The 12,800-nt window shown below is 53.0% G+C and overlaps 1 protein-coding gene across 1 annotated transcript in view; it reads right to left on the bottom strand.

The window, feature by feature from the left end:
• Positions 1–4,780: 4,780 nt before the first annotated feature.
• Positions 4,781–12,800, bottom strand: part of LOC122374713 (homeobox protein araucan-like) — a gene marked incomplete at its 5' end in the record, with an annotated part of 30,566 nt that continues 22,546 nt past the window's right edge. The window contains 2 exons of the mRNA XM_043353633.1: positions 4,781–6,294; positions 8,861–8,975. Coding sequence (XP_043209568.1) covers positions 8,927–8,975 — 49 coding nt within the window. The remainder of the gene's footprint in view (positions 6,295–8,860; positions 8,976–12,800) is intronic.

The following is a 12,800-nucleotide window of genomic DNA, read 5'->3' as shown; positions in this document are numbered from 1 at the left end:
ACAAATGTCTCTACCTAAATGTCTCTCTTTACATTTGTATAGCTATAGGCAGTGTTCTACTTCTGACGCATCTATCTCATCACATGCTGAGCACAACTGTGAACCAACAACTCCACGGACAAAGAGGCGCCGTTTAGTCGGCAGATACCGATGAACGATGCGATAGTGCAATGTTTGCGGGGATTCTACCACACTTCCTTCCGCCTCTGATACTTGAGTCCGCCTATCCACTGACTTGCGCATTGCCCTGCACTGTGCAGGTGCACCTTCTGGCCCTCGGGAGGCCTTTATAGCCGGCGGTTGCCGAGGTCCCACCAGACCGCGCCCGCTTCGAGTCCGGTGCTGACCCACGCGCCGCTCCGCGTTCAGCCACTGCAGGTGAGTCTTTCGTTGTTTTCCTGGGTTAGACTATGCTATCTTAGTGCCTTTTTGTCTAGTGAGTCAGACCATTTCAGAACGAAATGATAGAAATTAAGAAACGACATTGGTTGGGTGGCCACACGGTTGCGCGGTCAGGGCTAAACCCGTCTTGATATGGCCATCCGTCCCCGCCACAGTTACCCCATTGCAGTTGAGCCCGCTCCGCCGCTCCTGAGGAGCCACTCACGTCGGATGGAAGTGACCATCCACATCGAATACAGGGGCTGAGACGTGGAGAAAATGATGTGTGCGTCCTGAGGATGAGATAGAGGGTATACGGAAGCACTTGAGTCTCAGCGGTCCAGTCTTATAAATACTGAAAATAGGATTTTGTTGCACTGGGCACTGGCTCAAGCTGGCTTCAGAAAACGTGTGTTAAATGCAAAATGTTTTTTTACATGCATCTGGGTTCGGCGTACATTGACTTTTTATGGGTAACTCTGACACGTCTTTGCCAACACCGGCATCGTCATGCATTTTTTCTTTGTATTTGTAATGACAGTCCCTAGTTACAGTGACAGTCCCTTCCACCGACAGCCCCGTGTTACAGTGGCAGTCCCGTGTTACAGTGGCACCCCTGTGTTACAGTGACAGCCCCGTGTTACAGTGACACCCCCGTGTTGCAGTGACGTCTCTCCCAGTGACAGTCCCGCTCCCGTGCCGTTCCGCCGTCGCGACTCCGTCGGTCGTCATGTCTCGCGGGCCGCTGCCACTGCTGCTGCTGGTGGCCCTCCTCGGACTGGCCGCCATCGCCAGTGGCTGCGTGGGTGGCGGCGGCGGCAACACGGGCCCGGCGGCCATGCACGCGGCGCAGAGCTCGCTCAACAACCAGTATGGCGTCGGCGGCGGCCTGAGGCCGCCGGCCGCCGGCGGCAGGGTCTGGGAGTCTCGCGACGGATCGACCAGTGTCGGCGTGGGAGCCAGCTCCGACTTCAAAAAAGATCACGCAGTCGGAATCAGCATCAAAAAGACATTCTGATGTAAAAACACGTCCGATGGACTTGAGTGCATGTTGACCTAAGCTGAATTAATCTGTGCTTTCCTACTTTCCCAGTATCGTTCACACTTAATGAAAAGACTGGGTAATGACAACTGGAGCTGATGTGTTTTACTTGTAACCAATGATCAGTCTTTGAATCAAATATATCTCTGAAAGTTAAGTTTTGTTTATTTTACGTGACCCCACATTACAACTGAAAAGCAGGCACGTAGCCAGGATTTTGTCAGGGAGGGGTCACAGGTCGCGGCCTAGTGTCCGGTGTCGTACCCCCTTCAACAAAGGAAAACTCCTGGGATCTGGCTTACCTACTATTTTTTGGGGTGTGGTGTAGCGGATCTTGTTTGTTATTATTTATCAAGTTTTATTTCATTTTTCGCCTTCAGGGGGAGCATGCCCCCTTTGGCTACGTCCCTGCCGAAAAGTCTAGTTACCCTATCGCTCCGCTCGTGAAGCACAGAACGGTGATTGTAAAGGCTGACACTTGAAAGTGGCTAGTTTAATAAGGCCTGCTTATCAAAAACGACAAACCAGACTAGAAGCTAGGTTATCACAGAGAGGCTAGCTTCTGAGGTCAGGAGGGTTTTACCAACAGATTAAACAAAAAAACTTACGAGGACTGATCTGGCCCTCGTAAGTTCATTTCTGGCCCTCAAAGTAAGTTTGATCTGGCCCTCGTGGCCCTGGCCCAGCGAAGGTTAAGCTCTTGATGACGACCGCTAGGTATAATACGATTAAGTTTAAATGAATGGTCATTTATCAGTGGTTTGAGTAGGAATGCATCAAAATCGTCTGAGTTTTGGACATATTCTCACATCGTTGCTTTAATTTCATCACCTTTATTTACGCTTTCGTTAGTTTTCCGTTTTACAATTACCTAGCTTCTCTGCGCGCAAGATTCAACCGACACGTCCTTTCGCTCCCTTCAACGAGGCTGAACTGTTTTGGTCAAAAGAATTGACATTTCACTCGATTCCAAAGGTTTCCAGGTTTTTGATATTTTCCCATTGACTTGGTAAGTTTGACATAGGTTCCCCAGTTTCTGCAGTCGACATCACTCGTCTGCAAAGCTCGACCTTACGTGGTGTGTGCTGCCACCTGTGCGCTGGTCTCCGAACTTCTCTGGTGTTACGCTTCTGTTCGGGAACTGCGTCATCCAGCCGGCTGGCTGTCGCCGACCGGCGCGGCGGGAAGGGCGGCGGTGCATACTTCAACAGGGAGCGTGCCGGTGAAGGTAATCAGATCCCGACTATTTTTACGGCTGTTCACACGCTTAGTGAATGTTTTGTAGCTTCCTAGACAGCACTGCCCACTGCACACATCACGACAGGTAGGTCCGGCATCACTGCTGCGGACACAGTGAAAATCACTATGGCGCAGGCCGGTGAAGCCCCCGGGGGGGGGGGGGGGGAGGGAGCGGCTCCCGAATGGAGGCTCATTGCGAGCTTTGAGGGTGTAGAACTAGAAGGTACAGATAAGTGCATTTGGAAGCATGGATAATGTCAATATTGGACTACCGCATAAAGTAAAAGCGACTTACTTAGTCATTTTTGAAGATATCGGGATAAAACTTTTGCCAGTGGGTCATCAGTAGGTATGCATTCAATCACATGTGCTCTATTTCTTTTTTTTAACCTGAGCACAAATGTATATAAGTTTTGAAGACTATCACAGTAGCAAATGCTTCTAAAAATGGATAGTGGGCAAAATATCCTGAATTTGTCGTGCTGCATGGGAAGTAGTGTTGAGAAAAGGAGTTTTTGTTCCAGATTGTTGTGGTGCAGATTACATTGTCTGCATCCACTGGAAAATCATTGTGGGTGCAACTGCACCCACTGCACCCATGGTTCCTACACTTATGACTAGCGATTTGTGCCGCTCTTACCACTTCTGCATCTCCAAGCGCTGAAAATGTTCAAATAGAAATAGTCGCTCGAGCCCCGACCTCAGTATGAGTGATGACGAGAGCCACTGGAAGGGTCGCAGAGGCTTTGCTGACACTAATAGGATCGGAAGAACTAGCTGGTGACAATCCTGATCCCTTACCACTAAGGTAAAACCCTCAGAGGTGTTTTCACGGTGCTCTGAAACTGCTTAGCCTAACATTAGTTGAAACATGACGTCATTCCCGTCTGCACATTAAAATGCATGTTTACTGTCCAATGTCCAGGAATCAAGGGGTAAAGACGGAGAGGATCTTTCTCTGCATTTGTTATATAATATGGAATACGTAAGCACACATACACACACATGTTGTGGAGGACAAATTGCACAATGTAGACGTTGGCAGACCCTATCCTATACCTAGAGGATCTTTTTCTGCACTTGTTATATAATATGAAATACGTAAGCACACATATACATTGTGGAGGACAAATTGCACAATGTAGACGTTGGCAGCCCCTATACCTTCCTAAATACATATGTGCGTTAGAAGAAAGCTCCTCAATCACTTCGATCCGGAGTGAATGTGGCCGAGTGTGGTCAAAATTGTGTGAAGCCCAAATATTTTAGATTATAATAAAAACCTATCACGTTTTGATGAGAACAAAATCACAATTCTACGCATTTGTCGTATAGCCGGCTCTTCGCAACACGGTTTACCTACTTTTTATTTTTAGCAAATTATCTACGCTGCTGATGCTCCATCTTTCATCGTTTATCCTCAGCCTCTCGAAAAGTAGACTTTACGTATACGCATTGAATGAATCATTAGTCAGTTCACAAAACATGCTTAGTACCTACATAAAAAAAACAATAAAATATATTCACAGATATACACCGTTACCTACATTGGACAAGATCCGCCGTAATTGGCAGTAATTGCGTCAAACACGTTCCCGCCTGCTGTCGTTTGCATCTGCCCCAGCCCAGCTGTCCATTGACGGCTCCCCTTGCCGGCGCGATAAGACTTGTGGCCCACGCGATAACACGCATTTGTGTCGATGATAGGTAACACCTGGGTAGTGGGTAACGGCCTGCTACTTTGTGTGTTATACGATATCATGCTAAAAAATAACTGAATGAGGTTTTCCAGATCTGTTGGACCAGATATAGGAGTTAGGACCTATACTGCATCTAACGATAGACTTAAGCAGAAAACCTTTCAAAGGCAGTAGCGGCGGAACAACTTCAATTAAGGGGGGGGGGGGGCACTGCCGACCTTTCGTCCCATTCTTTCCATGCAACGCCCATAGGGCTAATTTTAAAATGTCAAAATCAAAGGGGGGCACGCTGCCCCGGTGCCCTCCCCGTTCCGCCGCCTATTGTTCAAAGGGCCTTCAAATGCTCCGCCTTTAAAGGCCTCGAACAGCCTGTCCCATAGCTGTGCTGTCCCTCTTCTGTCCACCCGCAAACTATTGCGACATTATGACCGGTGTATTCCGAACACACGAACAAATATCACACTTCGAGTCACGTACCACACGCCCAAGAAAAACAAATACCATTTGACTTTGAGGCGGACAGTGTCAGCAGCATTTGGGGGACTATCTTCAAACTCAGAAGCAATGTGTTTGGAACTCCGTCTGAGACAGAGTCACAGACATTTCAATTGGCCGGGGAATCGACAATCATTTAAACCAAAACAGCCTGAAGTATGTTTATAAATGTCAGCGGTCGTGCACCAATTGTAAATGCCATATCGGCCCGGCTGTTTTGTAGCCTGACTTGCACTTGCGCGTGCGAACTTGTATATCCATTCAGAGCGTATGAGCTTTGTAAATCTAGGCGCAACCGCAGTTGATAGTGATTATCAATTTTTTACGGCAACTTTGCGTACGAATAAAGACCCAAAGAAAACTAGTTTTACAGCAATCATGCTATACTTTTCATGTTGCGCAATTTCTTTATTTTTTAAATAAAATTAATGAGAAACTTAATGAGAAATTCAATTAGAGTCAATGAACATTGGAAAATATATAATTGCGCTCATAGAAGTTTTTTGAAGTAAAACACGGCCCTGTCACTCGCTCCTGATCTCGCCTGCACTTTGAACCCAAATTGCAACTGTACCGTGATGGTGGCGCGAGGCCAGGAGGATCAGTCGGCTGTCCGAGGGCCCCTCCCTTCACCCTCCCCCACTGACGGCGGACACCCCGGGACCCTCGCCATACCCTCCCGTCCCGCAACACAAACCACGCTGTCTTAGCAAAGCCGTGCACTTCCCGCTCTCGCTGTCATACAGCCACAATAGCAAATGTGAGACTGTGCACAGTGTTCACCGTACGATATACGTGCAACTGCACTGCTAACATGGCTGGGGTAATCTATACAAGCACCGTTATATATTCAGCTAGCGATTTCACTATATTCAAAAACAGTCCATGAACAGAGCATCACATCTATTGTATACCCAGGTACGCAATGCCGAATGCAGAATCGCATATACAACGAGAGGACTCCAGGGCACTGTGGTGCAATAGAGGCGCCGAGCAGGCCTCCAGGCGGTTTATATATGACGTGTATGACCGGCGGTGAGAGGCCGCAGAATGCGCCAGGCTGACTCCAATCCCCTGTTCAAGGACACACCTTGCACAATGCACGCCCCACACCGGCACCTCTCACACCGTGCACTGACGCGTGCACTTCTTTTGAACTAAAAACAATGTCAACAAATATCTAAGCACGTGCAGCCCGCGCAGTTAGGCTCCATAAGGCCCTGTCGATTCGCTCAGCTAGATCAGGGCATATAATATCACAGATGACACGCCTTTTGGCGAGGTCCGAGGAGCCCGCCCCTCTGTCCTCGCTATACCAACCCCATGTCGCTCAGATCAGTGATTGACCTGATCTGACCTGACCTGACCGGAACCGACGAATACATTTACTTTGGAGAACGAGAGTCGGCGTAACCCATCACGCCACCACCAAACGATCTGAAAAAGAAAAGAGAATACCGTGAGACGACTGCGAATGGCTGAAGAAAAATACCCTTTGCATAGGTTTGTGCGTGGGCACTTGTTCTCACGTTGTTCTCTGCCAGTCTGTCATGCCATTCCCACACCGTCTGCCAGGCTGTTCTCTGGGCTCTGACAGCTACAGATGACGGGGCTCTGTAACCCAGTCATCTCTCGTCTGTTTCCAATCATCTCCTCTTTGCCTGTTTTTTTTTTCTTCTTCTTCTTGGTTCTTATTCTTGCCTGTCTCCTATTGCCAGTCTTTGGTCTTTCCCCCTTGGCCGGCTCTTCTCCTTGACTGTACCAGATTGTCCAAAACATCTTTTCTAGATTGTCTCTCGGCCACTCTCCTTTCCTTGACTATATCCGACTGTTACCCCTTGTCATCCCTTCACGGTCCCCTGGGTGCCCCCGTCCCCTTGACTGCCCCTTCGTCCGCCCCGTCCCCTCCCTCGCGCCGGCCGTCTTGCGTGCAACACTAAACATCTCCATCGGTGTGCCGGCGCGCGGCGCGCACACGACCGGCGCCCGGCTGCCGTGCAAACGAGCGACTATCGCGTCATCGGCCGACAATAAAACCCGCACGGCGCCACATTGATTAATGACCGGTCGTCCGCAGGCCCGGCGACCCGGCCGGCGGCCGCTGCCGGTACCGCGAGCGGGTGCTGACATCGAGGGGACATCGGGAGCGGGTGCTGACACATAGACGACACAGATATGACACCGGGCTGTCATCGGGCGCGGGTGGTGACACCGCTGCCGGAACCACGAACGGGTGGTGACACCGAGGCGATAACAAGAGCGGGTGGTGAATGGTGACAGCGAGGTGACACAGATATGACACCGGGCTGTCATCGGGCGCGGGTGGTGACAGCGAGACGATATCGGAAGCGGGTGGTGACGGGGATACATATGTACATATATGACACTGAGACGACACATATATGACACCGAGCTGACACCAAAAATGACACCGAAAAGTGGCAATAAGGACGGATGCAGCGTTACAATACCGTAGGAATACTGGACAAATGTATTACTTTTTGGGTAAAATGCAGCTACATTCATTGACGTGCTGTTTTGGAGAGATTGGTCCAATATTCTACCTCCCTCCCATAGCTGAGACACACAAAGGCTGTGCCCTTCAAAGGCTAGGCTACGGCTACGTTCTAAGGCGCTCTTCGGGTGCCGGGACGAACACAGTCAGACATGGCTGGACGGCTCCGCTTTAGGTCCCGAGACAAGCATCCAAATCCCACTAAGTAATTGGCCGCGGATTTTTTCGTCGTGGGCGTGCCAGCACGTGCCGGAATAAAACCGGAATGACGAAACGGGACGGGACGGGACGGGACGGGACCAGACGAGACGGGACGGGACGGGACGGGACGGGACCAGACGGGACTGGGACAGGACTGGACTGGGACTGGGACAGGACGGGACTGGGACAGGACGGTACTGGGACAGGACGGTACTGGGACAGGACGGGACTGGGACAGGACGGGACTGGGACAGGACGGGACTGGGACAGGACGGGACTGGGACAGGACGGGACTGGGACAGGACGAGACTGGGACAGGACGGGACGAGACGGGACAGGACGGGACTGGACTAGGACAGGACTGGGACAGGACGGGACTGGGACAGGACGGGACTGGGACTGGGACAGGACGGGACTGGGACAGGACGGGACTGGGACATGACGGCACTGGGACAGGACGGGACTGGGACAGGACGGGACTGGGACAGGACGGGACTGGGACAGGACGGGACTGGGACAGGACGGGACTGGGACAGGACGGGACTGGGACAGGACGGGACTGGGACAGGACGGGACTGGGACAGGACGAGACTGGGACAGGACGGGACGAGACGGGACCAGACGGGACCAGACGGGACTGGACTAGGACAGGACTAGGACAGGACTAGGACAGGACGGGACTGGGACAGGAAGGGACTGGGACAGGACGGGACTGGGACTGGGACAGGACGGGACTGGGACAGGACGGGACTGGGACATGACGGCACTGGGACAGGACGGCACTGGGACAGGACGGGACTGGGACAGGACGGCACTGGGACAGGACGGGACTGGGACAGGACGGGACTGGGACAGGACGGGACTGGGACAGGACGGAACTGGGACAGGACTGGGACATGACTGTAACAGGACTGGGACAGGGCTGGGACAGGACTGGGACAGGACTGGGACAGGACTGGGACAGGACTGGGACAGGACTGGGACAGAACTGGGACAGGACTGGGACAGGACTGGGACAGGACTGGGACAGGACTGGGACAGGACTGGGACAGGACTGGGACAGTACCGGGACAGGACTGGGACAGGACTGATACAGGACTGGGACAGGACGGGACTTGGACTGGGACAGGACGGGACTTGGACTGGGACAGGACGGGACTGGGACAGGACGGGACTGGGACAGGACGGGACTGGCACAGGACGGGACTGGGACAGGACGGGACTGGGACAGGACGGGACGGGGACAGAGTGGGAGCACGGTTTCAAAGTTGACCTAAGTTGACCTACCTGTGACCGGTGGGTGTATCAGCAACGACGTGAGGTCCAGGTCAGGTCACAGGTCACCAGCACCGCTCATACAGGTGATACGTAACCGGAACTTGTGGCTCCGCCCTGACCGCCGCTGAAACCAGGGGGCAATGGGGTCAACTCAACGAAGCGCAAAATCCATCATACATGGATGCTGGATATTTAAGCAACATCAGATACAGGAACAAATCCGCACCCGCACATACCATAGCAGTCAGGGATAGACAAAGACAAAAACATCGATCCAATGTCCAATGAAATTCCGTTTCAACAGAAACATCAGTTAGTAAAACAGAAAGTAAACATAACGAAGTGAAACAAATCACCAGACCTCTGGAGATCCGTACGAAACAACCATAAACATATTGCATCAGTGGCGGTCGCAGGGGGGGCCATCAGGGCCATGGCCCCCCCCAAAGGCAAATCAGGGGGGGCCATCATATCATTTGGCCCCCCCCAAACAACCGATGGGCCCCCATGGCCGTATAGGGCCCTGGCCCGTATTCGATTGTCATGAGGCTCGAGAAACCCACGCCAGCTATTAACAGCTCCCATACCAGTCTTTGAGGGTCCTGCACTGACCTCTGAGGGCCCTTCAGTGGCGGTCAAGCGTCCACATTGACCGCTGAGGACCCAAATTGACCTCTGAGGGCCCTACACTGGCCTTTGAGGGCCCCTAAACCGGTCTCAGGGGCCCAACTGGCGTCTGAGAGCCTCATTCCGGCCTCTGATGGCCTCATTTCTGTCTCTCGAGTCCCAAGACCAGCCTTTAAGTGTCTCTGAGGGCCCCGCACTGGATTCTGAAGACCCGATGTCGGTCTCTAAGAGCCCGCATCGGCCTCTGGGGGCCCATCTTGGCCTTTGAGGGCCCTCCGCTGGTCTCTGGGGTCCAATGCCGGCCCTTGCCGGCCTTTTAGGGCCCAAAACTGACCTCTAAGGGCCCATGCTGGCCTGTAAGGACCCACATTAGCCTCTGAGGCCCCCCCCCCCGCACTGGATTTTGAAGACCCAATGCCGGCCGCTCAGGGCCCGCATCGGCGTCTGAGTGCCCTCCGCTGGCCTCTGGGGTCCAACGCCGGCCCATGCCGGTCTTTTAGGGCCCCACACTGACCTCTGAGGGCCCATGCTGGCCTGTAAGGACACACATTAGCCTCTATGGACCCCGCACTGAATTCTGAAGACCCGATGCCGGCCTCTAAGGGCCCGCATCGGCCTCTGAGGGCCCATCTTGACTTTTGAGGGCCCTCTACTGGCCTCTGGGGTATAACGCCGGCCAATGCCAGTCTTTTAGGGTCCCATTCTGACCTTTGAGGGCCCCATGCTGGCCTGTAAGGGCCCACATTAGCCTCTGAGGGGCCCCCGCACTGGATTCTGAAGACCTGATGCCGGCCTCTAAGGGCCCGCATCGGCCTCTGAGGGCCCATGTTGGCCTTTGAGGGCCCTCTACTGGCCTCTGGGGTCCAACGCCGGCCCATGTCGGTCTTTTAGGGCCCCACGCTAACCTCTAAGGGCTCCATGCTGGCCTGTAAGGACCCACATTAGCCTCTGAGTGCCCAATTCGGTCTCTGATGGTCTCAAACTGCCCTTTGCAGGCCCTGCACTGGTCTCTGAGGGCCCTAAACTGGCCCCTAAGGGCCCAAACCAGCCTCTAAAGGTCCCACACCGGCCTCTGATGGTCCCATTTCTGTCTCTGGGACCCAAACTGACCCTTATGTGCCTCTGAGGGCCCCGTACTGGCTTCTGAAGGATCGATGCCGGCTTCTGAGGACCCATAATAACGGTCTTTAAGTGCCTCATGCCGACACCTCAGGCCCCACACTAGCCTCTGAGGGGCCCCAAACTGGCCTATGAGGTCTCTACACCGGCCACTGATGGCCATATTATGTTCTCTGGGGGGCTCAAGCCTTACCTTCGGGGGTCACGCACTTGCCTCTGAAGGCCCACATCAGCCTCTGGGGTCCTATCTGGGGCCTTTGAGACCCTTCGCTGACCCTTGGGTCCAACGTCGGCCTCTGGGGGGTCTGACGCCGTACTCTAAGGGCCCCATTGCAGCCTCTAGGCGATAGGTATCGCCTAAGCGCTATCGATGGGCCCATAAGTGTAGGAACCATGGGTGCAGCGGGCGCAGTTGCACCTACAACAATTCTGCAGTGGGTGGAGACAATGTATTCTGCATCCACAATAATCTAGAACAAAACCCCCTTTTCTCAGCAACACTACTTTCCATGCAGCACGACAAATTTAGGATATTTTGCCCACTATCCATCTTTCGAAGCATTTGATACTGTAATGGTCTTCAAAACTTACATTTGTGCCCAGTAAAAAAAAGAAAGAAGATGAAACGGAACACATGTGATTGAACAGTGAACAGATACCCATGACCCACTGTCAAAAGTTTTAGCACGATGATCTTTGAAAATGGCAAGGTTAGCCGCCTAAGCCGCCTTTACTTTTGCGGTAGTCCATTCACAGTTGCGTGAATTATTGACAATATCAATAGTTCAAAATGCACTTATCGGTACCTTTTCGACATGGTACACCATCAAAGCTCGCAATGAGCCTCCGCTCGGGTGCCGCTCCCTACCCCCCCCCCCGCTTCACCGGTCATGGCCTGGATTTCTGTACCCGTGCACTACGCCCGTGGGCCCCTTTGAGCTAGCACCGGGCCCCCCCGGGTCAGCGCAGGGGCCCCTTTGCCAAGTTGGCCCCCCCCAAACTCCAAGTCTGCGACCGCCCCTGTATTGCATGGACCATATTGCATGAGGATACGGTGCATGAGGATACGGAGCGTAACAGACGGGCTTCAGCCACTCATAAACGCAGGTCGCAGACATTTGCCACTAGCCACATCATTGACGGAGAAGCACAGGTTCCATCTACATATATATTGGCAGGTGGCAGGTCCACATTGGTTCAAAGGTCGACAGCTGATCATGATAAAAATTGCAACAACATGCAACACAGTAGCTTCATTCGTCTCAGTGCGGCGGTCAGCGGTCAGAGGTCATTAGTCAGTGGTCAGTGGCCAGTGTTTGGTCATCAGTGACCAGCACTGCATCCCATTTACACCACCCGCGCTAACTAGCGCTCCATTGCCCCCGTGACGGGCCACAGATCCACCGTCCGCCGGCGCGGCGATGACTCACCACTAAAAAACGGCCCCCTCTGCGGCCGCTAATCAGCTGCGGTAAGCGGCCCACACCCTGCGGCCGCCCTGTATAAACACTGGACTGCCGCCGCCGCACTGGTGTGCCCCAGACGATATCGTCGCCACCCCAGAGTGATTTATTGCCCAGCGCGGCGATAATGCCATCAAACGTATATATTTGATGGAATGTCTTGGGTCCAACCCTGCCAGAAGCGTACAGTGTGATTATCAGGAGCGCGTCTTAGAAGGGACAGACCCACAAATAAATATTTCACCAAAAAAAAAAAAATCATTGCTTTTCAGTTTAAGTATTCAATAATTACCCCCACTCAAAAACAAACAAATCTCTTGGGTCGTCCTCATTTCAGTACCCAATCGCTGCTAGCCTTATCATTTCTATGTTCATTGTTCAATGCCCATCATAACGACGCACATCAACACGTTCCTTTCCTTTTCAACCCGCAAATGGTGTCCTCGATCCCAACACCCCAACAGCGCTATCATTAGCTCCGTTCCCTTTCCACCCGGCACCTCTGCCGTCCTCCGATCTCACGAGTCCATCAGTGAGCGCTCTCAGCCAGCGGACCCTATCTTAGCAGCCGGGGGCGGATCATTAGGTGTCCCTCCCACTCGGGGACGCGTCACCAGGTCACTGTAAATCAACGGCCCGAGTGGCGCGTCTATCTCGCCCGATCGCGTCCCGCCGCGCCGGTGACCGGGCGCCAGCAGAGAGCCCGGGCCGTCGCTGACGGTCACACCTGACGCAACTGA

Source organism: Amphibalanus amphitrite, unplaced genomic scaffold (genome assembly GCF_019059575.1).
Source record: "Amphibalanus amphitrite isolate SeventyFive unplaced genomic scaffold, NRLGWU_Aamphi_draft 001699F_arrow, whole genome shotgun sequence".
Classification (NCBI taxonomy): Eukaryota; Metazoa; Arthropoda; class Thecostraca; order Balanomorpha; family Balanidae; genus Amphibalanus; species Amphibalanus amphitrite.
Note: the sequence above shows the minus strand (reverse complement) of the source record. Positions and strands in the feature narration are given on the sequence as shown.